The sequence below is a fragment of the Magnolia sinica genome, chromosome 19, assembly GCF_029962835.1.
Source record: "Magnolia sinica isolate HGM2019 chromosome 19, MsV1, whole genome shotgun sequence".
NCBI classification, from domain to species: Eukaryota; Viridiplantae; Streptophyta; class Magnoliopsida; order Magnoliales; family Magnoliaceae; genus Magnolia; species Magnolia sinica.
In genome coordinates, this window is record NC_080591.1 from 4,535,385 (window position 1) to 4,548,058 (window position 12,674).

At 41.3% G+C, this 12,674-nt stretch overlaps 1 protein-coding gene across 1 annotated transcript; it reads left to right on the top strand.

Annotated features, from left to right (window-relative positions):
- The first annotated feature begins 228 nt into the window (after window positions 1-228).
- Window positions 229-9,482, top strand: LOC131235363 (formate dehydrogenase, mitochondrial). Its single transcript, XM_058232523.1, has 6 exons — window positions 229-408; window positions 3,072-3,243; window positions 5,204-5,744; window positions 7,514-7,638; window positions 8,598-8,710; window positions 9,105-9,482. The coding sequence occupies exons 1-6, from the start codon at window positions 328-330 to the stop codon at window positions 9,216-9,218; spliced, it is 1,146 nt and encodes a 381-aa protein (XP_058088506.1). The 5' UTR covers window positions 229-327; the 3' UTR covers window positions 9,219-9,482.
- Window positions 9,483-12,674: the final 3,192 nt, after the last annotated feature.

Sequence of the window (12,674 nt, forward strand, 5' to 3'; positions counted from 1 at the left end):
TGATGAACGGCGTGGATATACAACATATTCATCACGATGGGCCTCACAGTCACGGAAAACCTCAGTTACGTTTTACCCGGATAACACCCATCTACTTCCCAAATGGCGTTCATTTTTGAATTTGGATAAGGATAAGACCGGTGTCTCGCCCTAATTTGGTATAAGCACGTGTGATATCCTACCACGTGTAAGATCACAGTCAACTTACGGTTCTCTTTTACTCGTCTCTGCCGCCGTCGGCTTCCACAGGCCGACACGTGTCGTGCTTCTATAAAATGATCGTCTCGCTCTCCTCAATTGCTCGCTCCAAAACTGCTCTGTTTAGAAATGGCGACGAATGCTGCGATTCGAACTCTCGCTTCCAGAGCTCGAGCTTTCTCTCCATCGATTCTTACCAGACAACTTCATGTAATTATTTACGCTTTTACCCTTGCTCTACTTTCAGCTCTTTCCTCTTTCTTCTTCATTTTCTGAGGAATTATTTGATACCTGCCCTTCTTCTTTTCACGGTATACGCGCTTTTTCATCTATGACAGTTAGGTTCTGTGGTTTTGTAATCCAATCCATTGATCTGTTGGGTTCCACTGTGGATGGAGCATTTTCTGAAAATTTCACTGATCGGAAGATCCCAGCAACTGATAGTAGGGTTGTTTTCTGTTGAATGTGGACCGTTGTTGTATTGCAAATTGAAGGGTTAAGATTTTCCAATCGAGGATTCTTTTTTGTTAGCTTACCCTTTCACGGTGGGACAAAAGATCAATGGTCTAGATTGCCGAACGTGGGTCCCACTTTTTAATCATGACAGGTGGGCCCATGGATCGGTAATCCAGACCGTTGGTCTGTTGCGTCCCGCCATGGGTAGGCTGCGGCAAGGAGGATCTCCCCCTAAGACAATCTGAAACTTTTGATTTATCGCATGAAGATTGTTTGTTAAGAAGAGAAATAAACAGCTGCCGGAGTTTTTGCTAGACACCAGGGTTTTTTATTCTGACAAGTGGGGTCCCTATATCAGAAATCCAGACCATTGGTCTGTTGCTTCTCAACGTGGTTGGACCATGCCCTGAAAATTTCCTCCATTGGACAATCATAACCTTCAATTTGGGGCATGATTCATCAAAGTGGGATGTGGCAGATGGATGCTCTGGATTACAGAGCTGCAGGCTAAAAAACGTAGTTGAAATGGTCGTATACTGGGCAAAGATGCAGGTTGTTTTTCATGTTATTCATTGAGAGATTGAAGGAGTGAATTTGGCAGCAAACATGTGTAAATGTAGCACGCATGTGCTAGATCTGGCTGCGCTGTACGTGGGTCCCAATGCGAACATCCCATGTCTCAATCGGGTCCCCTCATTTGGATGACCATACTTGCATGTTAGATGCAGGCAATTGGTGATTTTCTAACCTTTTTTTTTTTTAAAAAAAAACACCTCCACACCCACACCACATGAGCACTCGATACCATGATCTCAATATTGAAACAGAATCTGTCTACCATTGAGCCATGGAGTCGGACCCAAGTGTGGCTCACCTAATAAATAGATTGGTCCGATTTATGGGCTAGGCCATGTTCACGTGCAGCTGTTGTCGTTCATGTGAGAATTTGACGTGTGTGCCGTGATTAGCCTCTTCAATGTATCTCCTTAGTATGAATCGCTTTAGCGCTTCTCTCAAACACGTGGCAACATGGCACACCTGTGCGAGATCTATGCCATCCATCATTGGGGAGAGACTTAAGAGAGTGGATGTGCCTTTGGCCCAAAATTAGGCTGCTCTAGTCACTGAGTGAGCCATGCATACATGAGGAAATCTACACAATACACATTGTGACCCACCTGATAAATAGACATGTCTAATTTTTGGGCTAGTGTATATTCATAGTGGGACCTACATGGGAAAGTGGCCTGGATCTCGCGCCCATGTGCTAGGTTGGCATGTGCGGCACAATCACAGCTCCAATCTCTGATCATGGGAACTGCTTTTACTTCAAATGCTAAGGCAATCTGCACCTGGATGGATGAAAGATGTAGGAAAATCTTCTTCAAGAGAATCTTTCATGCTCTTATTTTGTCAATATTTTGCATGGCCCATGCACCCTATTGCATTCTATGCAACACAGTCACACACATCGGACACTCTATGAAAACATCAAACTCAAGGAAGGGATGGGCCCGCTCTTGTAGATCTCCAAGAGAACACCAAAATCACAAGCAAAACACTTTCAGGAGCGCCCTCCGCAAAAACTAGTTTGCACTTGTTCACTTGTCCACTTTTTTCTTCCAAAAAGAATATTTATCAACGGCAAACCCCACTTTCACCCATGACCCAACACTGAAGATATGGGGTCCTAAAAACCAAATATAGATAGATAGATAGATAGTATTTTAGGATTTTTAAGATATGGTTTAAGTTAGAAGTGTTAGGCTTTAGATTGCTTGGTTAGTTTTGGCATACAGTTTTTTACAGGTTGATCTGACCATGTCCCAGGTTTTGAACTGTCGTTGTTATTTCAAACCCACAGCTGTAATTAGCTTCTGTTCATTCAGTAACTTCACACGACTGGTCACCAGGGCTGTCTATGGGTCAGGGCGCGGTTCAAGGAAGATAAGATTTTTGAATCGGGAAAACCCTACTTGTCTCATGGTTCACCCATTTTGACTCTGCCATCTACTAACCCAATTCAACTCAGTTGCATCTTAACTGAGTCACTGCAGCTATAACAGTTGGCAAACCGTTGTTTAGCATTTTCCAGCCAATTTCGAAGACATGGGGAGAAAATGTCTGACTTGAGTGAGTCTTTCGAGTAGCTTGCTGAGTCAGCAGAAGCAGACCTCACTTCAATATTCATTGGGTCACAACAAAACTGAATTTTCAGATCACGGCTGCAATGTTTTGCTTGTAGTTGCAACTAATTTATCAGTGATTTGAGCTCTGTTTGGATAAGAAAAGTCAAGTTTTCATAAATTGGAATTTTAGTACATGAGAATGAATCTGTAGCAGTAGTATTTTGGTGAAGCTTTACATTTTGTTACGGACATTTTGGTGAATGGGTTTCTCTACATTGTCAAATGCAGGCATCTCCAGGAAGCAAGAAGATTGTCGGAGTGTTCTACAAAGCTAATGAATATGCATCAATGAATCCCAACTTTCTAGGTTGTGCAGAGGGTTCGTTGGGCATACGGGAATGGCTTGAATCACAAGGCCATCAGTACATAGTAACGGATGACAAAGAAGGCCCCAATTGTGGTCAGTAGATACTAGATACAATTTGACTTTGAGATGTTTCAATTTGATTTCGATCATTCAAAAACAGATGAAGTAGAGACTAAGTGAAAATTATTTGTTAGCTATAAATAAAAGCATGGTGTGCAAAAGTTCCAGCTATTATTTGTTTTACTTGCTTATTAGAACTTTTAAGACATGAAAAATATGGAGATCAGTGTAATTTAAGGCAGTGTTTTGGGAACATGAAAACATGGGAAATGAAATTGATTTCCATGGAAAACGCACTTTGCCTCTGTTTGAGATAAAAGTAACCACGGAAACTGATTTCAATTTCACAACATTTCATCAGAAACTGTGCATGTTCATTTCTCCCAAAGAATGATGTTAAATTGATTTCCGAGGCAGAGAAGACACATGAGGTGACCGTTCGAGGAGACTGTTTGTGGAATCCATGTAAAACTGGAATTCAAAACAAACAATAGAAGGAACATCAGAATCCATAGCTTTCCATTCCCTTGGGGTTGCAGCTTACTTTTCTATATCCATGTTTTAGTTTTCCTTCGTCCAAATAACCCCCAAGGAAAAAAGGCAAGAGATGTCTAGTTGACTGAATTGATGAGAAAAGGAAGCCCTTTGTGTTTTTTGTTTTTTTAATACTAAAGAGGAATGATCTGATTTGTAGACCATACACCACCATTCAATCTATGATCTGTTAGCCACCTTCCTTTCCACGACAAGATCCAATATAGCAGGCTGCAGGGAATGTACATAATATCAGATCTTGAGGCAAAATGGATGGTGGTTGATAGACTACATGGAATAGCTATTACAGTCTATACACCTGACCACTATTCCTTTCAGAATTCTCTTGCAGCTGAATAGTGATAAAATGTTTCACTGAGAGAAAGGGCACCTAATGATGGACCAGATGATTTCTTAGTTGGCATGCATAATTCGCAAGAAATTAATCAAAAAGCCATGAATTCTTCTGAATGGTAGAATGATAAATGGATTTTGCATCTGCATCTCTTGAAGATTAAAATAATTCGACCTTACCAACATGATATTTCAAATTTCTAGAAAATCCATGACATGTATGCCCCACCAGACCTCTTCTAGTTTGATTGCATACATATACCTGTGGAATGTGATTTGATGAGTTTGGGTCATGATATTTGGTGACTTCATTTGGTAAATGTGACTTGAATGCATGGGTTTGGTTGCAAAGACGGCTCTTTTCCATAGATTTGCAGGCCCAGAACTTGTTGTCCTAGTTTAGTGACATGATCTATTCACCCATGTCTGCATACACCTGTGTCTTGTTTCAAGAAGCCTCTGTTTGGTTCCTCTGCAAAACCTTTTTTTAAATCATGTTTAATGATCCCTATCTAAGTTTCTGAATGGAATTTGATCAATGCACCATTTTATGGTTTCATGCATAAACTTCAAAGGACAATGCTGCGGTTTTTGTTCATCGTTTTTTTCTATAAATTTTGAACAATCCAGACTTCAAAATTGTGGGGGCCATTGTGGGTGGAGAATAGCCAGAAGCTCCATGTTGATCAGTTGGTAGCAATCTGATGGATGGCTAAAACCCAATTGTGCAGCAGTCCAAATGGTTAGGATTGTTTGACCAGTGTGACTTTTGAGCTGTGGCTGTCTATGGTGGGACATGCTATTTGGATGGTCTGGATTCCTATGCGCATGTTGGATGCGTCACCACCATTTACAAAATGGTAGAAATCTACCTCAATTTAAAATTATAAAGGAACGTGATTCCAGCAATGCTCAGTTTGTCAAATCCAGAGTTCATAATTTACCATTTCTGTCACTTGATTCTTTGAAATGTTCACACTTGCCTTTATTGTTTCAAGTTCTGTCACTTGATTCTTTGAAATCTTCATGCTCGCCCTTATTGTTTCAAGTTCAAGAACTCCATTCGAATTAGAAGTGATGATTTTATATTTATCTTCGAATGCAGAACTCGAGAAACATATCCCAGATCTGCATGTTCTCATTTCCACACCTTTCCATCCGGCCTATGTCACGGCAGAAAGGATCAAGAAAGCCAAGAATCTACAACTTCTCCTCACTGCTGGGATTGGCTCTGACCATGTTGATCTGAAAGCAGCGGCCGCCGCAGGATTAACAGTCGCCGAGGTCACGGGAAGCAATGTCGTCTCCGTTGCAGAAGACGAGCTAATGAGAATTCTCATTCTTGTTCGCAATTTCCTACCAGGTTACCATCAGGTGATTAATGGGGATTGGAATGTTGCAGCTATTGCTTATAGAGCTTATGATCTCGAGGGAAAGACCGTTGGGACAGTTGGTGCAGGCCGCATCGGGAAGCTTTTGCTCCAACGCCTGAAGCCCTTCAACTGTAATCTCCTCTACCATGATCGATTGAAGATGGAACCAGAGCTCGAGAATCAGTTGGGTGCAAAATTCGAGGAAGATGTTGATGCAATGCTTCCGAAGTGCGACATTATTGTTATCAACATGCCTCTTACCGAGAAAACTAAGTAAGAACTTAAGTCTCAAACATGAAATTTCCCTTTATTAGTTCAAGAGGTTTGCTAGGCTCAAATGTCAGTGTCTGACATGATTTGATTGGTTCAAATCATGGTTCTAAATAGAGTTTTTGGAGTGACTCACTTGGACACTGAAACTGGTATGACTTGCCTGACCTTCCATTTTGGTCCAGATTTGTTTTGGGACTCATTTCATTGCCCATTGAAAACGATATGACTCGGCCGAGTGGAACCATGGTTGGAATAGGTGGCGGGACCCATGATCTGAGTATGGCACCTTTTCTCCGCTTATTTGAAATTCCAAAATCACCCCCCCCCCCCCCCCCCCCCAATTCACTCAGTCCAAAACTCAGGATGATCCAATACACACAGGTGGATCACACCACTGGGAACATTTGGGATGGGGACGCACCATTAAAACATTCCAGATTGTGCATGCAACCCACTGTTTTCTAAATTCCATCTAATCCATTCGCAAGACCACCCCACCAGTATGAATGAACACACCAAAAATCAGGCTGTGCAAAACCTAGGTGGGCCAGTCCACTTGATTTTATAGGTTTTAGGCATGATTTTATAGGGGTGGCTCATCTTAGTTTTGTATTGCCACATGGACAGTGAATGTCCTGAGCACATCACAGTCAGTCCCACACACAAAATTGTAGAATAAGCTTATTCTATGATAATTGTAGAGGAATCAGCTTCCTCACTTTCCGGTTCCCAGCAAACTTTTTATTTTTATTTTAACACGCCCACACACACCACAATGGGCACTTGAACCCATGACCTCTATGTTGAAACTCTTGTGAGTCTGCCACCGAGCCATTGCGGGTAAACTAGGGGAATGCAAAGGAAAACAAAATGTGACATGAGCAGATGGTAAACTGACATCAGCGCTAGGGGAAGTAAACCCTTCTCACTTCTTTGTTTTGCTAAAGACAAGTCCTGGAAAATGCTTTTCCTTTTGCATTTGAAAGTGTTTGGGTTGCAATCCTACAAAGGGAAACCTCTTTTCTCTCCAATTTTGCCATTTAAAACCTCGCCTTGGATCAAGGTATTCACTTTACTATGCACACTATAACAACCGTTGTGGCTACTTCTTTTTTTTCATCAGACTTGTAACTGACTGTTACAGGGCTGTTAAGGTTGTTACGGCCATTATGGGCCATTTTTTCCATAGTGGCCGTGATAGCCATTACGGGCCATTTTTTCCATAACAGCCGTTACAGCCCTATAACCATTACATAACAATCGTTATAGCCATTACATAACCGTTTTTTGATACCTTGCATTAGAGGTAGATTTTTTTCCTCACCATTTGACTTTTTGAAGAAAAGGTTGTGGGAAAGGCAACACAAACAATTTGCTGTGGCATCCTCCACTTCTCAAGCAAGTGCAAACGTCTTGTTGACATAAACTGAATGCTTCTCCTAGTTTACCCTCAATCCAAACAAGCCCCTAAGGAAGGCCGATGTCGCAGTAATACCTATTATATAAGAAAGATGAATGATCATGTATTGAACATGTACACTCTCATCCATCCATAGGTGACCCCCTCTGTATTGAACATAAACACTCTCATCATCCATAGGGCCCACCTAGCATGTACATACCTGTTAATGTGGTGCGGATGATTCCAGTATGAGACACTGATAAATTTCCTTCTTTAAGAATTGTAGACATTTTGTATCTTTTGAATCAAAGAGCCTATCTGGTTTTTATTTTATTTATTTATTTATTTTGGTTGAATTGCATATCAGGGGGATGTTCAACAAAGAGAGAATTGCAAAGTTGAAGAAGGGAGTTCTCATCGTGAATAATGCCCGAGGGGCGATCATGGACGCCCAAGCTGTGGCAGATGCGTGCACCAGTGGCCACATTGCAGGTAACTCTGATGCTTGCATTCTCCATTTTCACCTGTTAGTCGTGTGCATATTAATTTAGTTATTGTGCATGAGCAACAGAGAGCATTCTTATTATCAAGAACCTACAGAAGTGAGCAGGTTATGATGATCACTCCCTCGGAATCTGTATTAAGGCCCATTATTACCTATATAAAAAAATTATATACTTGTAGGTATAGGAAGCAATCTTGTTTTAGTTTCCATGCGATCAAAGTCCCGTTCCTGATGGGTAATGATGCAATGCTTTGAGACACAAGCTTCCCTTTGTTTGAATAACACCTTTTGTATTCCACAACAAATTTCATCACATTATTAGGCCTGTTTGGTTGTCCACTTGGAAATGATTTCATTGTATTCTAATTAACAGTAATTATGTATTAGAGTCATAGTTTATATAGATTGTGGGTTATCAAAATCTCTAATACGTCATCATTGTTAACTAAAGTGAGATGAACTCATTTTTAGTGGCAATCAAACAGGGCCGTAGATCTTGAGAAATGTGAATGAGATTCTCACTCAATTGATTCAAGAGGATCTGAGTGGCATGCTAGGATGGCACACGTCTGCAAAATCTAGGCAATGCATCAGGTGGAAGTAACCCTCCAGGGACATGTAGCCAAAATCAGGGTGGTCCACTCATCAAGTTGGTCATACGTAATTGCGAAAATGGATAGTTAGGAAGAATCACCAACAGTCTATAAGCAACAAACAGTTGTGGCCTTTGGGCCAGACCTGTTTGTGATGATGAATGACCTGTATCTCACATATTCCATGTCGGGGCGTCTGCGCCTCCTGGACTTCTCCCAAGGAGAACCTTTTCTTCAGTTGCCGATTCAATTGCATTTTCCAATCTTTTGTATTCTATGGTTTGCATTTGAACCTACTTACAATCTTCGGTTTCCCTGAACTCTCATTTTTTCCTGTCTTTTTGAGTTTGCAGGTTATAGCGGGGATGTGTGGTACCCGCAACCGGCTCCTAAGGATCACCCATGGCGATACATGCCTAACCATGCAATGACGCCTCATATTTCGGGCACCACCATTGATGCTCAAGTAAGCTAATGTGTTCTTTTCCCCTTCTTCCACACATGAGATGTAGGGCGTTCATCACAGACCCATTTGAGATCTTAGATACTCGTCAAGTGGGGCCTACCAAAACGATGCACTGACCAAAAAACCAGACCAGTCCCTCATCAGGTGGGCCATGTGTAGATTGAGTATGGGTGGTTGGCTATTCTTTTGTTACTGTCCATTTTTTTCTCATGCACATGCAGTCCAGCTGATGAGTGGAACCCGGACCCCCGAGTGACTTGGATCTCACATAAGTGTGCCACGCCGGCGCATGGTCCACAATCCTCCATCTCATGTGCATGAGTCCTCTTAGTGGGTCCCTTGTTTATCTCTCATTTGCTAGTTGCTGACATTGATTGTAATTGAATTGGTGCAGTTGCGGTATGCAGCCGGAACCAAAGACATGCTAGAGAGGTACTTAAAGGGAGAGGATTTTCCGACACAAAACTATATCGTCAAGGAAGGTAAGCTTGCTAGCCAATACCTCTGAAGAGAGCGTGGATGAGGCAGGCTGTTGTTATCCGAATAAAAGGCAAATAAAAGGCGTAGGCCAGGAGAAGAACATGATTTATGGAGCGCTGTAGTGTTGTTATTAATGTGAGAATGTTTTTGTGTAGTCCTTAGTTTTCTTTCAGAATTAGACGTTGTTTTAATGTAGAATAAAGGAACGGTTTATGCATCGATGTGGATCAAACAAAGTTTAATCTTAAAGAACATGGATGAATGGGAAGCCATGCGATGTTGTTAGTAGGAATGTTGCTTGATCTTCTGCACCCAACACCCCTTATGAAAAAACTGTAATAGGACTAAAGTCTATGTTCATCTGAATATTGTGTATAGGTTGCTTCTAAGCGTGCTACCCTGAACTTATCTGTGTCAATAGAAACTATGTATATCAAGACTATTGATATTGGGTCATGGTTGTCATCACAATAATCTTTTCAAAGTGAGACAAATCATGGTAATGAATATCAACAACCCCAATCACATAGATTAAGGACAGGGAAGTTATTATGAAGATTATATATTTAATGTGATCATACATGCCAATCTTCGTGTAGTCTAATTGTTTCTATTAAGAGCTTTACTTGTCTCTAATGAGATAGACCAAATTTCGCTTACTAAAAAATAAACATGTACACTTAAGGAGAAGCATGAAATAAACTGAATACAAAATCTTTAATAAATAAAAGATATCTCTAAGTGTGTCTCTACAAAATCAGATTAAACTAAATTTGTACTAAACAAATATATCTTTGGGATTTACAACTCTCATACTCCTTAAATAACATGATAGGAAAGGTTATAGTGAGTGAATTCACTATCATGTACGTTGTGCCTATGAGTTTTATAAATAAATGACAATTCCGAATCCTCTCTTTCATCACAAGGTACTTTATGTTAATATGCTTTAATCTAGATAAATGCTTGTTTTTATGGAGAAGTTAACTGCAGTTAACTATCACATAAAAAAATTCTTAGTAGTTGGGGATATCTCCATGACCTGCAAACTAGTAAAAATAAATAAATCTTCAAGTCCAATCACTTTATTTGTGGCTTCATGATAAGGTTCGTATTCAACTTTCATGGTAGATGATGCTACTATGATTCTACCAACCAGTATGAAAACGTAATCAAAGGTAGGCTTCTTATCACCAATGAGACCTTCTGCTTTGATACCACTTAGATGGAGGATAATTAGCCACTTGCTTTAAAAGTTCGAATGGATAAAGCACGGGGAATTAATCCATTTATCTTATAGCCAAGGCCCTACTTCACATGGGTTAAGATCTCAGTGGAACCCTTCTCGTGGGCCACACATCACATGGGTACCACCTCACACAAGCCACCCACCTCACATGGATGGCCTGCAAAACTCTTTCGCCGGAAGTTCCTTTGCTTGGAAGCAAGGTAGGGCCCACCGTGATGTTTGTGAGAAACATTCGTGGGACTACTGAAGTTTTGGACCAGGCTAATGTTTTTGTGTTTTCATTTCATCTCCATAGAAATGACTTTATCAACGGTTTGGATGGTTTATAATCATCACGGTGGACCCTAGAGAGGTTTCAACCGTTGGCATTTCCTTACTCACTTTTTCCAGTGGTGCAGCCCACTTGAGTTTTTGGATCTAATTCCTAACATGATCCAGAAAAACCAAACATCACGGTGGGCCCCACCTAGCTTCTTAGCTCATAAACTTCCTGCCAAAGCAACTGCGTCACTACTAATTGGCTGTCTACATCCACTCAGATCCGTAGATTTGCCTTTTTTTTTACCCGATGCTTTCAATCTTTTTCTTTTTCATTTTCTTTGGCCGTCCAAAAGTGGGCGATGGATCAGACGGTTATGAACTGCTAATCAGTGCTACTCTTGAGTTATGGCTCATCCAAGGGGTGGTCCACTAAATGGACGGTCCAGATCCGTAGCTAAGTTGGACAGCAACGGATACCTCCGTGCATCTATCGCAGACATGACCGCACGCAGGCGTCAATTCAAACAGGACTGAAAAGCGTGATTCCAGCTGTGGACGAGGAATAGCCCAAAAGTCACACCAACTTGCGATGATAGACAATCCTAGCCATTAGATGTTCTTGTGGGGAATCGTAGCCATTGATGATTTAATGGAGAATCCTGGCCATTTGATGTTGTTATGGAATTCCAGCTATTTGATGCTTTATGGGGAATCCTTGCTTTCAACCAAACGATTTTTTTACTGGGAATCCTAGCCATTTATGGGAAATCCCAACCATTTGATATTGTCCCTTGACAATTTTCTTTGTACCCATCCGATGGATGAACGGTGATCAAATGGATATCCATCTGGCCCACTCACTGTGGACCCCATGATTCTAACAATTCAGGATCTTAACATGATATACGTACGGCGTTACAGTAGATGCGTTCTTGAGTATGATCTACTCTTACATTATCATGTAAGAGCCCTACTAGGTGGGGCCCGTTGTGATGTTAGTGAGAAATCCATCCAGTCCATACGCTTTTCCAGCTCATTTTAGGACAACAACACAAAAATGAGGCTAATACAAAAATCGAGTGGGCCACACAATAAGACAAAGTCGGGAGGAAAATGACTACCGTTGAAACCTTCCTGGCTCCACCTTTATTTCACATGCCATCCAAACCGTTCACAAGGGTATTAACACTTAGATAAACTTTATGGGAAAAAATTATTATCCTGATCCAAGACTTCCGTGCCCCACAGTTTTCAATAGTGGGAGTTCAATCCTTGCTCTTTCGTGTGGCGTGGCCCACTTTGGTTTTCGATCTGCCTTTTTTTTCTGTTTTTTGTCGAATCTTGAGCTTGAAAAACTAATGGACGGAATGGATTTATCACAGGAATCTCTCTAGGCCCACGTAAACGTTGCTTCGGACTAAAGGAATTTCGTGTGATCACAAGTGGGCGTCCATGCGATCCACCTTTGTTTTCCTAAATTAATGATAACCTCATGGCCCTCTTTTGCCTTCCTCCTTTTCGCTGGAAGCGGATTGCGTCCTCCTCCCGCCTGGACAGCGGGGCCACCCTGATGTATGTGTTTCATCCATTCCGTTCATCCATTCTTACAGATCATTTTAGAATGTGAGCCGAAAAATAAGAAAGATCCGAGGATTAAGTGGACCACACCACAGAAAGCAGTGGTGATAATGACACCCACAACTGAAACCTTCTTAGGGCCCACCGTGATGTTTATTTGCCATCCAACCCGTTCATAAGGTCACATAGACATGGATGAAGGGAAAACAAAAATTTCAGCTTGATCCAATACTTCTGTAGCCTCCAAAAAGTTTTTAACGGTGGAAGTTCAATCCCCACTGTGTGGTCCACTTGAGCTTGTATCTGCCTCAGTTTTGATATGTAAAAATGGATGAACGGCGTGGATAAACCCAATAATCGGTCCAGGCAGGGGCAGGATGAAATCCGCTACCCTTT

Bases quoted from the DNA above. Each gene is read 5' to 3' on its own strand.
- LOC131235363 (XM_058232523.1), top strand. From the start codon at position 328: ATGGCGACGAATGCTGCGATTCGAACTCTCGCTTCCAGAGCTCGAGCT. The intron at 3,244-5,203 runs GTCAGTAGATAC...CTTCGAATGCAG, and splicing joins CAAAGAAGGCCCCAATTGTG to AACTCGAGAAACATATCCCA. The intron at 8,711-9,104 runs GTAAGCTAATGT...GAATTGGTGCAG, and splicing joins GCACCACCATTGATGCTCAA to TTGCGGTATGCAGCCGGAAC.